At 37.9% G+C, this 19,113-nt stretch overlaps 1 protein-coding gene across 3 annotated transcripts in view; it reads left to right on the top strand.

Annotated features, from left to right (window-relative positions):
- The window catches only part of LOC145989763 (gem-associated protein 8-like), a 54,765-nt gene extending 46,181 nt beyond the window's left edge, over positions 1-8,584 (top strand). For 2 of the 3 annotated variants that reach the window (XM_083125069.1, XM_083125068.1), the window contains exons 4-5: positions 2,575-2,622; positions 6,579-8,584. In XM_083125069.1, the coding sequence (XP_082981195.1) occupies positions 2,575-2,622; positions 6,579-6,766 (236 nt within the window). In that variant the 3' untranslated portion in view covers positions 6,767-8,584. The remainder of the gene's footprint in view (positions 1-2,574; positions 2,623-6,578) is intronic. The other variant, XM_083125067.1, reaches the window with a different exon arrangement.
- Positions 8,585-19,113: the final 10,529 nt, after the last annotated feature.

The following is a 19,113-nucleotide window of genomic DNA, read 5'->3' as shown; positions in this document are numbered from 1 at the left end:
TTTGTGTGTGTTACTTCATCAATTTTGTCGTACCAAAGGTGGTGGAAAAGGGAAGTAAAAGAAACTAAATTGAGCAATCAATCAATGATTTGATTTCATTTTTGTTACTTAGCGTCGCTTTTATGTCACATTTGGTTAATTGCGAAGACGATACGATGAAATTGATGAAGGGACGAGCACAGGGAACGCCCATGCCCGGGTTCGAACCCGGAACTCCTGGTGTCGTAGCGCGCTGTGATAACCACTCCCCCACGCTTGGTTGATTTGGTGACAGGTAACAAAACACAACACAGTTTTTTGTAGTTTCTTCAATGATATTCATTTGACTTTTTGAGTACTGAGATACATTTTTCATTCCAAATTATTTCATTATTCACTGCAACACATAGGACAAGAATGCGCACTCATCACGGGTTCGAATCCTGGCCTGGATTGTTCATATGAGGTCCCTTCACCAATTTCATCATATCATCACTCAATCCTCATTTTCGCGATAACCAAATGTTGCAGAAAAACGAAGTAAAATAAACCAAACCAACAACAATATGAACACGTGTTCTCTTGCCCAAATAAATACATCCGTATTTATGACTGTTAGAGACCAAGAGTAGTATATTTAAATAAAACACTACTAAAACGAGAGTCAGATAGAGCCTGAGCACATATTTGTAATTTAATCATTATATATTCCATATTTGAAAAAGAAAAAAAGAAAGAAAGCATAACATTATTGTCTGCACATAACACGTTCCCATACACACACATATTGTACAACGTGTAAAAGGTTGTGTAAATACAGAGAACATAAGTACTGCAGAAAATTTTACCCTGTGTTCTTTAGAGGATTTACAAGAAAAAATATGAGAAACCAATCCCCTATCTGCCCTATAGGAGATAGACTGGGGGACCTGAAAGCCTGGGCTTTCAACCATTGCAGCGGGGGGCGAGGGGACAAGGGAGGTAGAGAGAAATCTTCCTTTTCCTTGGGCCGGCCGTTTCTACCTGGAAACTGGTCTGGCGGAAGAAGAGCGAGCTAGGGTATCCAGCCAGCTTTGCCCGCGGAGAACACTGATGGACGAGAAGCGCGTGGAGAAGAAAGTGTTGTGTATGAGCTGTGGTGGCTTTAACAAGACAATAAATATTGTGATTTGAATATAATTCGAGATGTGAGATTGATTGATCTATCTCTGCTAGACTAGCTACTCCTCAGTGCACGTCACTGTCTTTCTCCCACTCCCCTCCATCCTGTAACCTAGCCATGTGAGGTTGTGTTTTTGTATGTATATCTTAGTGCAGCTTGAGAAAGTTCTGGAAAACCAGAACGAAACATTGCAGATAAAATCAATATAAACCACTAAAAATAACTGTCTTAGATTATTTTGCATGTCTTTAAAAAGTTATTGAACACATTTTTCCGATAAACAGCCCAATTATCGAATAAATCTTTATATTTTATTAATATAATAGTTTTATACAAATCTGCTCTTTCAGCTTCACTTCAAAACAAAAACTGTTAAAATTCGTGCACTGGTTGTAGATATACTCAGCTACAAATTGCTACAAAAAATTCAAGATTGCACTGTGTCAGGTTGAGTGCCACCTGCGGATGCAGTGCCACCACCCCAGGTGAATGTGTAGGTGTAGATTCAGTGTGCAAGGTTTATTTCATTAATCCAACATGTGACAATCCAGCCAAATTTTGACACTAACAAACCATCTACTCAGAATCACACAAATTACTTTACATCTTACTGTGCATAAAGAAAAAAGGTGTTTACTTTGTAATTTTATCTGCTTGTGTAACAGCAGGAAATGCATGTTACTTCTCTCTTCATAAACTTTGTCTTCTCGTTTAATATCTAAGAAACTAAAAGTTAAAATATACAAAACAGTAATATTGCCTGTACTATTATATGGATGCGAAACATGGTCCCTTACATTGAAAGAGGAACATAAATTGATATTGTTTGAAAATAAGATCTTTAGGAAAATATTTGGACCTAAAAGGGATGAGGAGACAGGTGAGTGGAGAAGGTTACATAATTTAGAAGTGCATAATTTGTATTCATGTCCAGATATTATTAGAATGATTAAATGAAGAAGACTTAGGTGGGCAGGCCATGTGGCACGAATGGGAGAGGAAAGAGGAGTTCACAGGATTCTTGTTGGGAAACCTGATGGTAAGAGATCTGTAGGAAGGCCAAGACGAAGATGGAGGGACAACGTTGAGATGGACCTAAAGGAAAGCGGTAAGGATGGAAAAGAGTATACAGATCTTGCTCAGGATGGGGTAGATGGAAGGCCTGTGTTGCTGCAGCCATGAACCTTCAGGTTTAAGAAGGCTAGAGAGTTTGTTAGTTGTGTAACTACTTTGTAGCAACGTTGTTTTTGCAGTTACCTCAGTTGAGGAAGTATAACTGCTTCCAGGTAGCAATTATCCGTGTATTACTCCTGGCCACTTATAACTATGTAAGAAAATGCTCAAAAACTATTGTGCTTTTACTGAAACTATGGGCATACTGTATGAACTGTGCCATGCATAGATTGAGCTGAAATAATGTTTTTACATTACAGGGAAGCAGAGAGAAGCCGAACAGCAGTTGGCAAAAGAAGAAGATCCAGGTAATTATGTGAATCAAACTCTTTACTTGGGGTGGTAACGTGACCACATAGCAATGTCCTACCAGAGTCATAGCTAGGGAGGGGAGGGGTTAGTAGTCACAGGAGAGAAAAGGTTAGAAAAGAGTAAACTGTGCAGTGCCCTATTAAATTAGTATGTCAGTCTGCAAAGAATTGGTTCTTAATTTTTTTCCTCGCAATCCAGTTTCTTTCTGCAAGTCATATTGATTGAACGCTTGTTACTAAAAAAAAAATATTGTATGCGATTTGTTAGTGGTGATGTAATATACAAGGTAACCAAAAAAGTTCTTGCCGTTTTTGATCATCAGAAACATAAAAGGTATACAGCAAATGTCACGTACCATTAGTCGTGAAAGTAATCCCCATCGACATCCAGCACCTTTTGACAACGTGCCTCGAGCTGTTCAATGCCCTGGCTGTAAAACTCGGGGGATGGGTCTTGAACGTAAAGAAGTCCGCGAGTTCTTCCCACAAGTCTGCCTTAATTTTGTTCTTCACAATAAGCATATTCCAATAACGTAGAGAATATGTGCAAATCATATAAACCTTGAAAGATATGTAACTCCTGCAGACTAGTTTCTAAAGAAAAGTCGCTCGTCACTATTCCGTGAACTTTAGCACCCACTGGAATTTATAATCTGCCAGGTTTAGCGACTTCTCACTAAAGTTTGCAGCTATGTAGTGCAGAACGTATCGAGTACCCCTAGACATGCCTTGTATATGCTGCACTCTGGTGCCGAATGCAAGAAGTATTGCCGCTTGAATCGGGGCTCCCAGCACCATATGTTCGCAGAGCCCAGTGAACATTTTTGCGGTATAGTGGCCAACAGCCCGTTAGCTGCCAGTTCACAACACACAACACAGCAATTGTGTTCATCGCAACCGTGCAACACAGGAGTCAGTGTTACCAACTATCTAAAAAAGTTATCAGACGTGAAAGACGTCAACTCCGAGTAAATTGTGTGTGTATATTCGAACATCAAAAAAGTATTTTTTCAATTAAATATATGTATGTGTGTGTGTGCATTTAATATGTACGTAATTTAAAACATATACATGAGTGTTCACGTGCTCATGCGAACATTATCACACGACGCGCCTGTTTAATACCAAGCATGGAAACCTGTCCTCCTCCATTCTCAACAGATGTCCTGCCCATCTTAAACATGATTTCATGTATCTCACCATGTGTTCATTTTGGATCAACTCTTCTAACTCTGTATTATACCATATTTACTCTTGTATAATGTGCACTTTTTTTTTCCAAAGTTTTTGCCCCGAAAAAGTGTGTTGCATATTATGCATGGAATAAATTTTTTAATGTTTATGGAACCCTATCATGTTATATATCATTGTAAACCGTGAATTCTGCAGTTTCTGAATATGGTAACAGTATTGCATTCAAGATGGCGACATGTATTTGCAATTCGGTTGAAATAAGCTCATTACAGAATGAAGGAACGTTCTGATTTTTATGGTACTTTGTATAAAAATAAAAAGATAAGGGAAAAGAAAATAATTAAAATGTGTTACTGGCCAAATAATATGACATATACAGAGTGTGTAAATGCCTTAATGGAAGAAATCTTGTGCTTCTAACTGCTAGTTTGAGAGTCCTATAAATGTTTCGTTAGTCATAGAAAAAATACATATTTTGAAGTTTTAAAGAGGAAATGAGCAAAACCACTTATAAAAGTTTAAAGGTCATGTGCCACAATTTTTCACTTTGTAATGTAATGTTCTCCGCTTGGTCCATGTAGCAACAGGTGACACATTGAATAGGAATGATGTCATTCATTGTTGATCGGCATAGCAACAGCTTTACGACCTTCAACTAAGATAGCCATTTTTTAAACCTGCATTGTACTGTGCATTATATATGAGATATAATTAATTGTTTGTCACTTTTCCCTATCAAAAACATAATTAATTGTTTGTCACTTTTCCCTATCAAAAACCAGGGTGCGCTTTATACACGCGTAAATACGATACATAATTCCATAAGATCCACCTTCATTCTTTATGCGGTCAGAAATATTTCATAAAATCTTTCATTCAAAACATATTACCTTGCTTTTGCTTTTGATGTAAGTTTCCAGGATCCTGCATCATAAGCAGTCTAATAAGTGTCCTGTACAATCTTAACTTTTTGTTCCTGGAAAAACATTTGTCTTCTATTTGTGGACATTATTGTCTGTCTCCAGCCTGGATTCTGTGGTTAACTGTCTCCTAGAGTTTTATGTAGCAGGGCTCCAAGGTGGGTGAAAGTGGAAACGCCTTCAAAACAATATGTGCCTACATTAAAAACATGAGTTTTCGTCTGGTTGGCAATCTGGACATTCTCATGTATCTCGTTTTAGTTTTGTTAATAATTAATAGTCTGGTTTCTGTAGATTTGTTTTCTATCTGCTAGGGTCTGTGAATATATTTCCCCATTTTTGCATTGATAATATCATGTAACACAACAATAACAATTAAAGTGGGCAGAGAGTCCGACCCCCTTATCTCACCTCCGTTTCTATTTTAATAGTTGGCGAGACTTCACCCTCACCCTGTACTATGACTCCAGATGTTGTATTTTCTCAAGTTACTTTAATCAGTCTGACAGTCTTATCAATTTATCTGAGAATCTTACTTTCTTTAATACCGTAGTAATCCCTGCTCTGTGCAAGCTATCAAATGCCCAGTGGTAGTCTATAAATAGAAGGTGCAGATCTATATTATGCTTAGAACTTTTCCATAATTTGTGCGTAGATCTAGATCTATTTGAATGAAATGCACACTGATGTTCCCCCAACATTTCTTCTATTTTAGATACTCGCATATATGTGATATTAGAGAATATTTTATTGTAATATTATCAAGCATTGTGGTATTTAATGAGTGTAGTCCTGCAGCGAACCACACTCCCATGCTCTGATGACCTAGCTGACTCTGTTCGGGGGAGCTCTGGTCTTATCATCACCCCCCCCCCCCAATGTCTGCATATCTGCACACCATTCCCCTATCCAGCAGCTGAGATGTGCCCTGGGGAGTAATAGTGTACATATGTCATATACTTTTTTTGAAAAGTGATACATTTTTTTAAACAATTAAATGGCCGGGTTTTTTTTGAGAAAATTGCTGCCGCTTAAGCTACCTTCTAAATTTTTTCTCGCACGTGAGCATGTAATATCTTGTGTGAAAGAGTTCTTCAGGGCCTTTCCAACGGCATCTGAATCACTATCATAGGTGCCCTGATTGCCAAAATGTTGCAATTTAATGTTAACAAGATGATGATGGAAATCAAATGAATTAAAATGTGTTGAGGTTGAAAAGTGCCTCTTCATTGGTTGGTTTCACGTGGAATGACCCATTACTTGAAAATCAAGAGAAGTTAGAAATTTTGCCATCTGAAATCAAGATCAAGTGAATATTAAGCAGTAGAAATCAAGATCAGAAGAGAATTAATTCATTTGTCTTAAAGTCAAGTTTAAGAAAGATAAGTTACGTGAAGTAAACATCCTAGAAGGAATTCTGAACAGATGTATTTTTTTCAGATTTTGTAATATCATAGCACTTACTAGAAGTAAGGTGATTTTTCAAAAATTACATCAATGATGCAGGTGAAAGGTCTATTGTAGCTTTGCAAACTGCTGGTCTAGATCGAAGAAAAATTCTATCTGAAGGGATCGGTTGAAAAGTCTGTTGTAATTTATCAGAATCAGATGCAAATTAAGTTGTCTGAAAGCCAAAATCTAATAAAAATTCAAGTCTCCTTCATAATTTAATCTTAAGTGCATGAACAGAACATCTTTAATCAAATTTTGTGGCTTCTGTCTGAAATTTCTCCAGTTGGTTTTTCATTTCTTGGTCATGCATGACAAGAAGAATTAAGAATTTGCATGAATTTGATAAACACATAAATTAACCTCTGGACATGCATATTTTGCCTGCAGATTATATGGACCCGACGTTACCCCCACGGGAGCAAGTCGGACTACAGAGAACTCAAGAAATGAAGTTGCTGTATGGGAAGGCAGCTCCCATGATTCTAGGAATGGAGACTGCAATGCAACTGGGTTTCGACAGGAACTGTGATGCGAATAAACCTGTGCTGTGGCCCAATATTCCCTTCAAGTTATGATAAAGTTCAGTTTATAGAGTGCCAGTATAGATATTTCAAGTGCTGGTGTGACTTCGTGGGAAGATGTGTTTGAGAGAGTGAAATGTCGAGCCGTTAGACTGGATGAAGAGGTGTACCAAAGAGGTTTTTACATGTTTCATACTCCTTTGTGACTTTATTTCCTCCATGTGCAAAGCGAGTTCAGAGAACAAGAAAGTAATACATGCAGTTATGCTCAAATATGTGAGTTCCAGCAAGTAATTAAATATAATACGTTGTTGATGCCTTGAATCAGTGGTTATTTTTGTTCATGGCTGGTCGTGTTTAGGAAATAAACAGAATATGCTTAAAGAATGTGTCTACTGCATGGGAATTCCATTTAGTTAAACTTGCATCCAGTATTCGAAGTGAGGGGGGATGGTATCCCCCAGTTCTTACAAAGCATCCTCCCAGCTGCGTCATTGTCACAATGTTAAAACCTTAGGAGCGTCCCCCTAGCCAATGTTTTCCACTTCAGGTGCTGCCTACATCACAGAACCACTCGCCCAATTTTTTTCCTTCATTGTTTCAAAGTTTTGTCTACAGAGTGGTCAAGTAGTGGGCTTGTTCCCCTTTATTTTCAATACTACGATGGTTTTGGTTGAATGCTTGATGTGGACACATACCTGATGGTTCAAGAGTCCAGAACATTGGTATGGAGACCATCATTTTTGTAGTACAGCCGTTTTCTGCACCATGATCTGGCAGATATTTTGCGGAGATTAATATGAGGTCACATAACGTGAAGGCATGTTTCACAGCTGCTCGCTCATAACTCTTGTGTTGTGTGATACTGATTATTTTAGACTCCGTCATTGATAAACCCCCAGAAAAGTGATCGGGACTTCATGGAAGTTGGGGTAAGGGAAGTGGCTTCTTGAGAACCTTTGCCCAGGAAAGGTCTTATTTAGGTAATGACATATTTTTGGTTGTGCTGTGAAAATTACTGTCTCAGTACCGATGTTCCGGACTATTAAAGTATCAGGTATGTGTCCATATCAAGAATTCAACCATAACCATTGGTGTGTTGAAAAATTTGGAAGTGCTCCCACTTTGTGACCACTCTGTATAATGATTTTTTCAACATCTTTCCCTTCATTTTAAGTGTGCAAATCTGAGACAATTTTCACACTACTATCATCTTTCTACCATGGGCTACTCCATACAGCTAGTTCAACTCGAAATAGTACTTACTTCATCCTTAAACCTGTTTTCTATTATAAATATTCAGGCAGCCATTTAAACTCTCCTAAATGTGTTAAGAGCATTTTTGAAAAAAAATAATTAATAAAGCAGAATAAAAGACATACTAGTGGCAATCAACAATCAGATAAAAACTGAATTTTTATCCTACAAACGAGGATCTAGTCATGGGAAGTAAAAAAAAAAGGATGATAGAAGCTGGAGAGGATGGTGTTGCCTACCACAGGTGCATGATTCAGTAACAAAGACACTTGTAAAGAGTTTTATAATAAAATATTTCTAATTTTGAAACTGGTGTAGTTATTGATAATGAAGTATATTTTTGAAGATATTGCTTCTTTTCCTAACACAAGACAAATGTCCAACCATACCTTAACAAACATGAACTAGAGCAGAAGAAAAACTGCAAGTATAGGTTTGAAAGGTTTTCAACGAGGAATTATTTGTTAAATATGAACATGCATGTATACAACAAAACTGCAATTGTAAAAGAAGAAAATATATTTAATTGGCAAATATTTGAAGATGACCTGTATTTTATTGTTTCGTTAATGTGGTACTGTGTTAACCATTAAGTATAAGAACTGTAGATAAGTTTTATTCAGAAGTACTTGTGCTGTATAATACAATTATTCTGTGAAGCAGCAAGTTTTCAGTTAGATTTTGAAAAAAAAAATTAAAGGATCCTGTAATACGTGTATTTAACTCTTACATTTCCTTACTTTTTTTTTTTGTAAAATTGTAAGTCAGACATTCCATGCTTTTCTAATGTTGAGAAAATCCAGTCTGTCTGTGTTCATTCTTTCCTGATGTCCCAGATATGCTCTGGATCATTTAATTCTTTTTGATTGCTCTCTCTCTGTTGATTTCCACATGTTCAAGCACAATACTGTGTTTTCATTTGAGCATTGTGCCACTTGTATGTGGCCCATGTAGCGACTGGAGCTGATCATCGTGCCAGAGAAATCCAATGCGTGTAACCCCTCAACCATGGGCCATTATTCCGTGGAATGAAGGGAATGAGTCGTTCCCTTATAAAATAAAACACACACTAACTTAAGAACTATGTTTATGTGGTCAATTTATTTTTACATTTTTATCACAAACTATATTATACAGTCGCTTGTCTCTGGGTGAATACATTGTGCTGTTGTAAAAGCCAGGAGAGTTGTCTGCAGGTCCTACTAGTCAGCAGACGGCTTCAGTATGTTGCTAACATTCGGCAAATTTCGAGACATTTCATGAAAAGGGCCCCTCGGTGAGCTTAGTGATTTTTGGCAAAGGGCATATACGCTATTCATTCCGGCCCATGGTTTCTTTCAAGCCAAATGTGCCTAAAAAATATTTACATTGTAATATTTTCTCTAATTTAAAATTAATTTTGTGTTGTGAATTATTCCAATGAGTTTCATTTGTGTTACCTCTGGAATTTTTATCAAACAGATATGTTTAGACACCATACTTAACAGTTGACCAAAATACCGCAGTTCATTTGACCCGAAGGGAGGAACTCATTCCGGTGGCCTTAAGTGAGCGAGCAGCTAGTGGTGCGAGGGAAGGGACCGGAGGAGAATGTAGGTGCCTGCTGGAAACTCTCTTCGTCCAGAGCTTGACCTCAAGAAGTTTTGAAGAGAAGAAAAATATTATTTCTGGTGGCAGATCAAAGCCTGATTTACTGGGTGTAAAAACTCAAACAAAACAATTTGTCGATCATTTTAATCCAGACCAATATGGAAAAATAGGATGGTTATGTGGTTGCAGAAGAGCATTAAAATTCTGCTGTTGGCCTTGCATCCCATTCTCAAATGAAATGGGTGTGTGAAACTGTTCGGGTTTCGATTACATGAACAATTTCAATATTACAGCAGCACCTGATATTAATATTTGAAAATCACATATTTAAGCCCCGCGAGAGGTTAAGTTTGCAGCAACTTTTCTCATATATATATATATATATAGAGCCAAACGTGCACGCAGAATTTAGTTCCTCTGCAATACTGCCGATTTTCTCACTGTCTATGATTTGAACAGCTCGGTGGTTGAGGCAAGACTTGCACAGGAGATGCTGAGTGCCGCTCTTGCGTGGATTAATACATAAAACCTGCTGGAAACTTTACCTGTCGCGGGGCTTACTTTAATTATTTCCTTCTTCTCCACAGTAAGTTTTATTTTGGGTGTGGTACTGTTCTACAATTTTAAAGCTGCCTTGATTTTATTGCTTGTTTATAGATAAGCAGCATGTTATTAAAACACGTCTCTAGGATTATTACTCACTTTTCCAGTTCTTTTGTTATTGAAGATTTAAACTTTTCCATTACTAAATTTGGTATAAAGGTTCCTGCATAGCAAAATGGTTAGCACACTCCCATTTGACGCACAAGTTTGATTCCCAGTAGGAGCCTCAAGAATATCGGTGTTGACCCAGCATCTTGAGGACACTTCAAGAGCTGCGCGATTGCAGACTCCAGTCTTGAAAGCTAGAAAACAGCAACAATGGGACTTGATGCACTGACCACACATCACCCATCTCAAAAACTAATGCATCCTTTTTCTTTCTGTGTGGCATTGAATACATGCACAGTTGAGTTTTTGAATGGAAGCACATTGCACCCATTGAAAGTTCATCCATGCTTGAGGATCTCTGAGAACAGGCCAGTGGCGAAGATATAGTACAAGCAATGCAAGCACTGCTTGCACTATTAAAATAGTATTTAATGTACTTAATGTTAGTGTCTTATTTAGTTTCTATCGCACTTGATTTAAGTGAAATTTTACGGCTGCAAACTCACTCAGCAGCCCGTTGGCAAGCACCAAACTCTCTGCTTGCAGCCACTGTGCGGGAAACCAACGCTTCTCAAGTATCATATGGCGAAGGGTAGATGCTGGCTGGTGAAGGCACGGTCCCCAAACCACTAATAAAAGCTCTGCTTTTCGGAGCTTTTCGGCTTCTCTTGAAACTAGCTGAGCCAAGCAGACACTACTAGCAGAAACTATATAGGTAAGTGTTAACATGATCTCGAAGATGAATGAATATTTGCTTTATCAGGGTGGCTACTCATCGGGAATTCCTTGAATTCTGGGAATTGTGCGTGAATTATTGGCTCCGGGAATTATGCGTGAATTCTACTTGAATTTTTCTTCGTAGACGTGAGGAATTACAACTTTCTCTAATCCAAATCCTATTCACATTTTATCCAAATAAAGATTAAAAAGGTAAACTGTTCCCCTGTGCTTAGCACCATGCCATGAAGGCATATAGGGGGTGTGGGGGTAACGCCCCACACTTTCTTGATCCGGTCGTGAGTGGGGGTGATGTGATCAGCACCACGCCCCTGACTGCCTTTACCCCCAGGGTTTCCCCCAGGTACCCATGTCATTCGACGCTAGGTGGGCGCCGGGGCCGCTTCCAATGTTAGAAAAGTTCCTGGATTTGAACCTGCTGGGGATCGAACCCGGGACCTTTAGCATGGTAGTCAGATGCATTACCGACTGAGCCACCGTGGCCATAAATAAAAATTATTTTCGTAAAATTTTCTTGCTTGCATTTCCTGCTTTTCTTAGTCTTATCAAGTTTATAACCATAGTTAGAATGCTGCGGGAGTCGGCCCTGGGCACCGAACTATCTAAATGAAAAATGTTTTAAAATTGATTGATTCATTTGTGGTTTTAAGTCCACTTTATACACAGAAAGGCTAATCGGGACTGGACCTACAGTTTGAAGTGGGATCCGAACTACTGTGTCGTGTGGAGAAAAAATAATTGAAATAGTTTGTTCGAACACAAATGCTTAGCACCAACTTTTTGCATAATTTACGAGGATAACAACATCTTTGATACTACTACTACTACTACTAACAATAATAATAACAACAATGTTGGTCCCGGCAGGTTCAAATTTTGGCTTGGGCATGGATGTTTGTGACTGTCCATTCATCAATTTCATTATATCACTCTTCCCCATCTTTGCAAATTAGCCAAACGTGCCACAAGAAGCGAAGAAAATAAAACAAATCAATAATAATAATAATATTATTAACACTTATTAGTAGTAGTAGTATTAGTACGTTTATCCTGTCACTTTCTCCCCGCCCGCTCAGACAAAAATTCATGGTTGCGCCTCTGATTGTAAATAGAAATTCAGCACCTTAAATTAAATATTTTAATTATATTACATATACAGTTTAATTGAATTATAATTTTTGGATGTTGGGATCACATAGACCCTTTATATTATATAGATTAGATATTTGTATGTGGATGTTGAGAGGCGGTAATACGTAAGGTTGATATGGAGAAAACGTCTGCTTGAATTTTTGGAAAGTTCACCTTGAAAACCGGGAATTATACTTTTTTTATCATGGTCCTAGAGTAGCCACCCTGTTTATTATAAACACAGAATTATTGAAATAAATCATCATAACTGTTCCAAATTCCATGTGAAGAAACTTTAGAGCATGTTACGACCTTACTTATTTTGTAACTTTGAGATTCCATGTTAAAAGAAAAATCTATATAGTGTTACCTCGAGTCCTTATTAATGTCCATGATACTACAGCCCCTCCAAGTTTTAGGCAAAATTTTAAGGATATGTTGTTATCTCGTCTAAATTTTTTTGTTGTTTATTTTATTACATGAAATATTACATTGATTGCATGTGAACCTTAACAAGAAACAACAATTACTTGATACATTAATAATTACAAATACAATGTCTTTCTGTGTTTCTTGAATATTAGCTATACAATACATATGATTGGAAGTCAATTTTAATATTTGGTTGAGCTGCCTTTGGCCTTTATCAGTGCTTGGATTCGTCTTGACATACTATCAACGCAAGGTCCGTTGACCTGTGTTTGCTGCCTGCTTTGGAAGGTCCGTTCATAACGCGCCTTTTGAGCAAGCCGAGGTGGTTGTAAAACTGTGACGTCATAGACATGACAGATCGCTGGGGAAAGTTTAGTATCCGCTAGTTTTAGCAGGGAAAACGTGTTTCTGTGTTCTTTCCTTGCTCTTGTATTCGTGTATTCGCGTGTATTTTTAGTCATTTTGTTGTGTTTTTCATATTGTAGTGTGGTGATAATAATAATGTCTAACTGTGCTGTGAGCACATGTCGAAACTATCTCAGGAAAACTAAAAATTTTGATATTGTTTACCATAAATTTCCTCCCAACAAGAAGTTCCGAAAAATCTGGGAGAGCAAATGTTATCGAAAAGACAAATTTCAGGTCACATTTTTCACCAGAATGTTACGAACGATATTTAAAATCGGAATTATTAGGAATTACACCAAAGAAGAGACCTACATTGTTACTTCCAGTCACACATGTGCAGGTCAGTGACGACAACAGCGTTCGTGCAAGATGTGTAAAGGCAAGATGTGCTAGGAAAAGGGTTCTCTCTAAGGTAAGTGAACAATTATTTGTGAACAGCAGCGTGCCACCTCAAGAACAAAAGCCTTCATCTGTGTTGTCATTCGTTTGTTAATAGAAAGTGAAAAATCAGTGAACGATTGTATACCCACATGAGATCAGAGGTCGGAATTCCATTAACCAGCATTGCAACACTTCGTCGCTGGGCGCAGAAATTGAGACTCCCACCGGGAATTCTTGCACCAGTTTTGAATATTATGAAACAGCAGGGACAGTGTTTGAAGTGGAAAAACTGAGTGTCCTGTTGTTTGATGAAATGAATGTTAACGGACGAGTGTGCTACGACAGTGAAAAATGACAGAGTTTTGGGTCCCCATAGAAATGTTCAGGTTGCAATGCTTCGAGGATTGACAGGTGAATGGAAACAGCCAGTATACTATAACTTTGATACGGCTATGACCAAGGCTTGTTGTTTGATATTATATCAATGGTTGGGGTAGCTGGGTATGAAATAGTCGCTAAAGTTTCGGATCTAGGTGGAAGTAATGGAAAGCAAATGAAACAAAAACAATGGACCCAGAGCTGCTCTTCTTCAAGTTCTTTCCAGCACTAGCCATGGGTAAGTTTATGCTTTTACGTACTTATAATTCTTCTATACACCATTACTTTCATGTATTCTGTGTAAGTTGTTTTGCGATGCTCTTCAGTATGTGTTTTTCCTCTCAAAAACAAGACCGTTGCATGCTTTACATTGCTGAAAATAGCAGACACGCAGAGAGTATCATGCTGATGACGTCACAGAACCCTGCAGAGGTCGTAAACACGAGGATTGACAGAAAGGCGCGTTATGACCAGACCTTCTAGAGCGGGGGAAAGTGGGCTTCGACGGACCTTGCTATCAACGCATGTTTGTACTGTCTCTTTCATATGAGGATGGTGATTCCACACTTGAATTATTTTTTCAATTAGGCCAATTCTCGTCGTAATTGTTTGCTTTGCCACTTCTTTTCTCACTAGGTACCAAACATTTTCAATTGGGTTCATATCTGCAGAGTTTCCTGGCCAGGGCAAAAGAGAGACATTTTCACTCTGTAGAAACTGTTTTATTGATTTTGCAGTATGGCATGAGGCTCCATCCTGCATGAATACGAACGGTTCTCCACTTGGGAACCATTCTCTTACTTGAGGTAGCAACTTTCTTCTAAGCACTTCCCTATACTGTTCTTGCCTCATTGTTCCTTGAACCAAATACATACGTCCTGTACCTTTGCTACTAATGACTGACCAAATCATAACTTTTATCGGATGTTTGACAGTCTGCACAACACAATCAGGATTATATTTTTCACCTGGACGTCTTCTCACAAACTGAGATTTATTCCCCAAGATTTCAAACATGCACTCGTCACTAAAGCAAACATATCTCCAAAAGTTCAAATCTTTTTCTTTGTGAGTTTTTGCCCAACGAAAACATTTACGAATCATAGCAGGGGTTAATTTTGACTTCTTAGCAGGTCCGAGTGCCTTCGGGTTCATATCAGAGAGCCTACGCCTTACTGTTCTTTCAGATGCACGAACACCACTTATTCAAGTTTATCTTTAAGTTCTTTTGTACTCGCAAATCTATTCGTGAGGCAAATGTTCTTCAAACAGCGTAAGGATCTTGGAGCAAAAATTATTTTAGGCACACAACTGTCCTTCCTTTGTGGCTCACACTGTCCACCATATTCAATTTACTTCTTTATTCGCCTCAGATGCTACAAACACATCAGATTTATGAGAAATCTCTCGATTAGAGAACATTTTAGTCTTTATTAGTGTCTTAATTTCAGCAATCTTTCTCGGTGTCAGGTTACTTTTTTTTTACCCATGACTCCCTAATGTTAATAATTAAATTTAAAAAAATATACTGACAGTGTACAAAAACAATATCACTGCAAAATTTAGCACAAATACGATTCACTATTCCCAAGACGTCCTCCTCTCAACTCAGCTTGAATTGAACTGTGGCATGTTTGTTCAGTAACAATGATGTTTGGTGTTGGCGGTATTGTTTGTAACAACAGTACCTCCTCTTTTCATATTGTTCATTATGATAATCAAAGATCAGCCACAAAGAACCCTCCTGCAACATTTTTAATGGGAAAAGTAAGTGAACTGTTAAGTGTCCACTGTGTCGAATTACATTACTTTGTATTATTATTACTATTACTATTGTTGTTATCAATGTTGTGCAAGATAGTGCTTTGTACGTATTACTCGTATTTGCCAGGGTTCAAATAACATTCAGGAAACTTTTCAGATAACCAATGGTCAATTTTGTATAATTTTTTCCTCCAAAACTCTTTATTTTTAAAAAAAATTGTGGTGCGTCTAATAATATGGCCAGGGGCTGTACATGTTGTATGGCTCGGGTTGTGATGCAAATATGAACGCTCCAATCAATGCGTTGTTGAACTAATGTATTCACCTTTCTGTAACAATCTAATGAAGTCAGCTCGCTTAAGACTACGGGCATTTATTATGATGTAAATATAGATTTGCCAATCAAAGATTATCAATGGTTGATGAACTAACCTAATTGTAATTAAATAATGGCGGAACATTTAAATTTGTATATTTCCAAAATGTAAGATTTTATCAATGTTAAAGAAATAATTGTTAACTCAAATGAATATGTAAACTTTCTTTGTAAATTATTAATTGCCAAACTATGTATTTTTCAAATATCTTTCTGTTGTAATTTGGAGTATTGTAATAAGAAATTACCTAAAGACAGGTGTTCGAGGCTGGAACTTTGGGTATAAATACGAAGCAGTTTGGTGCGTAAGGAGGTCTGTTCTGGTGTCAGTCTAGGAAGAAGTGGATAGGTGTATGCCGCTCTTCTGTAAAACCTAGACTGACCAAATAGAAACGGTCTAATCTAGGAAGAAGTGAATAGGTGTGTGCCGCTCTTCTGTAAAACCTAGGTTAGCCGAATGGGATATAAGTTCCAATTTAGGAAGAAGTGAATAGGTGTTAGCCGCTCTTCTGTAAAACCTAGACTGGCCAAATAGAAACGGTCTAATCTAGGAAGAAGTGAATAGCTGTATGCCCCTCTTCTGTAAAACCTAGGTTAGCCGAATGTGATATAAGTTCCAATTTAGGAAGAAGTGAATAGGTGTTAGCCGCTCTTCTGTAAAAGCCTACATTGGCCATCTCGGGTGATAACTCCAAGTCTAGGAAGAAGTCAATAGGTGTATGCCGCTCTTCTGTAAAACCTAGGTTTGGGCCACCCTAGTTTGACCTTTCTAGTAAGTTTGAAATTATCTATTAACAATTGATCTCCAAGTTCCAGTTACGAGTTACCTAACCACTGGCTGTAAGTATTCAAGCAGTAATTAAACATTTCATTAAAACTTCACGACTTTGGTTGGATTTGTTCTGCACCTACCCTGAAGATAGGTTTCAGTGTAGACCCTTAGAGCCTCAATGCTCCCGGCTATAGAAGGAAACGGTGAGGAAAGTTACTAGGAACGTAACAAGCATTTCTTTAAGTTTCACGATTTATAAAACGTGTCAATAATGTCAATGTTCAGGTTTTTTTTTTTTAAAGGCAAACATGTTGTTCCCGGCACTGGAGAGAGCTGGAATCTGCAGAACAGCTGGTTGTTGTCTGCCTCACACCTCTCTCATCTCAAATTCCAACGCCACGCCAATGTTGACAACTACCAAATACTTTACACGATATTTATCTTGAGTTTCCAATTTCCATACAAACAAATTCAATAAACTGATGTTTTTTCGATAACACTTATGTCAAGAAAACAATAAAACTCTGTTCTGAGATCTGCAAATAGCAAGAACGTTAAGTCCTAAATGCTATGAAACTCAAAATACTATTTTTATTAATATGATAGATACATTGTTAAAAAAAATGTTCTAATGACTTATTATTCCAACGCTTAATATAATTTTAAGCTTCAAGTCAGTTTTTTACTCTCCCGTGAACAATAATTTTTACAACAAAGTTGGTATCCCTTTTCTGTTAGTTTCGAAGCTTTTCGGAACATTTTCCATTTGTGTGGGAAGAACGAGTGGTTCAAGAGTGTGTTCTCTTTTGTTTGGCATGTTGTGAGTTTACCAAAGCAAACATAGCTATTTCAAATTGTGTATGGGAAGCTGTAAGTAATAGCAAGTACTTTATTGTATCAATAATGTGACCAAGAATTTGAACTAAGAAGCATGGCCGTTGAGAGAGGAGTTTGGGATATATTATTATTATTTAAAATGCCCTCTCTTTCCTAGAAAAACTGGGGCAACGGGCTGTATAATTTATTTACCCCCCCCCCCTTTTCGGAGTACTGCATTGCTTGCCTTCTCCTTAAGACCACGCTTCGCCACTGGGACAGAGATATGGTGTATGGTTTCGAAAACACGTCAAGGTTGGGGGTGCCTTTGCATCATGGCTTCTTTAGCTCATCTGTAAGTGTGCAGGGTTCTTACCTGACACACAATTTCCTGAGAATCATCTGTACTGCATTAAACCTACAACAATGAGCAAGTTTTTTATACCTTGTTTAAAATTTTGTACTATTGCAATTAAGTGTGCAGTTTTTCCATGACTTTGCAACAAATGTCGAAAGGTTTCCAAAGTATTTGCCATATTCATTGATTGTTCTTTAGTTCCATCAGAAAGACATACAAACCATGCTGTCAAACAAGCTAATATACTTGATCACTGAGGCATTTTAAATTTCAGTTCTTTGCTACAGATGTGAAATTTGGTTAGAAGAGCTCCCGCCTAGCCAAATGGTTAGCACTCTTGCCTTTCATGCGAGCGATCCCAGGTTTAATCCCCGATGGCAGGCCTGCAATTTCAGTGTTGGCCCAAGATTACTAGAACAATTGGGGAATGCTTGAAAGCGATAGTATTGGACTCTGGTCGCAACCGCCAGAAAACAAGGGTGAAGGGCACTCAATGAAAAATGCTGCCTGACCTGCACCATGGATGTTAGGTTTTTCTTTTATCAGTTTAAAAATCAATAATAAATAATATGAAAATGTTACTTGTTCTAAAATTTCAATACTTTGAATTCGTTTATTTTACTTCACATTTCTGCCACTTTTGGCTAATTGTGAGAGAGAAGGATGAGTGGTGATACAATAAAATTGATTAAGGGACACTCACAAAGAGGACCGATGCCCAGGTTGGATTCGAAACCTGGACCTCTGGCATCATAGCGCACTGGGCTAAATATTTTAATGTTGATCTCCAGAAACAACTGTATAGTACCATGCCTGATCTATCATTACCATAGAGTCTGTGTAAACATCATTACAGTACACAATTCTCTAGTTGTAATGATTTACTTTATTTTACTTAGCCTTTTGTGCCACTTTTGGCTAATTTGTGAAGATGGGGATGAGTGATGATATGATGAAATTGATCAATGGGCACTCACAAACAGCCATGCTCAGGCTGGGATTCGAACCCGGGGCCCCTAGTTTCGTAGCACAATGTGCTAACCACTCCGCCACGGGGGCTGGCTCTAGTTGTAATGTGCCAGTTAAGAGAATTGGCTGATTTACTTTCCTTATATTCTTCCAGCATTTGAGTTGTTTGCTTGTGATCCAGGCAGTGAAGCTTCAAGCATTCAGTCCACAGCCAGAGCATGGGCATTCCTTTGTGAGGGTTGTTTCATCCTCATTGTTGCAACTAGCCAAAAGTGGCAGGTAAAGGATGCAGGATAAGAAAAATACATATCGCAAACTAT

Source organism: Lepisma saccharinum, chromosome 7, assembly GCF_977018435.1.
Source record: "Lepisma saccharinum chromosome 7, izLepSacc3.1, whole genome shotgun sequence".
Lineage (NCBI taxonomy): Eukaryota > Metazoa > Arthropoda > Insecta > Zygentoma > Lepismatidae > Lepisma > Lepisma saccharinum.
Note: the sequence above shows the minus strand (reverse complement) of the source record. Positions and strands in the feature narration are given on the sequence as shown.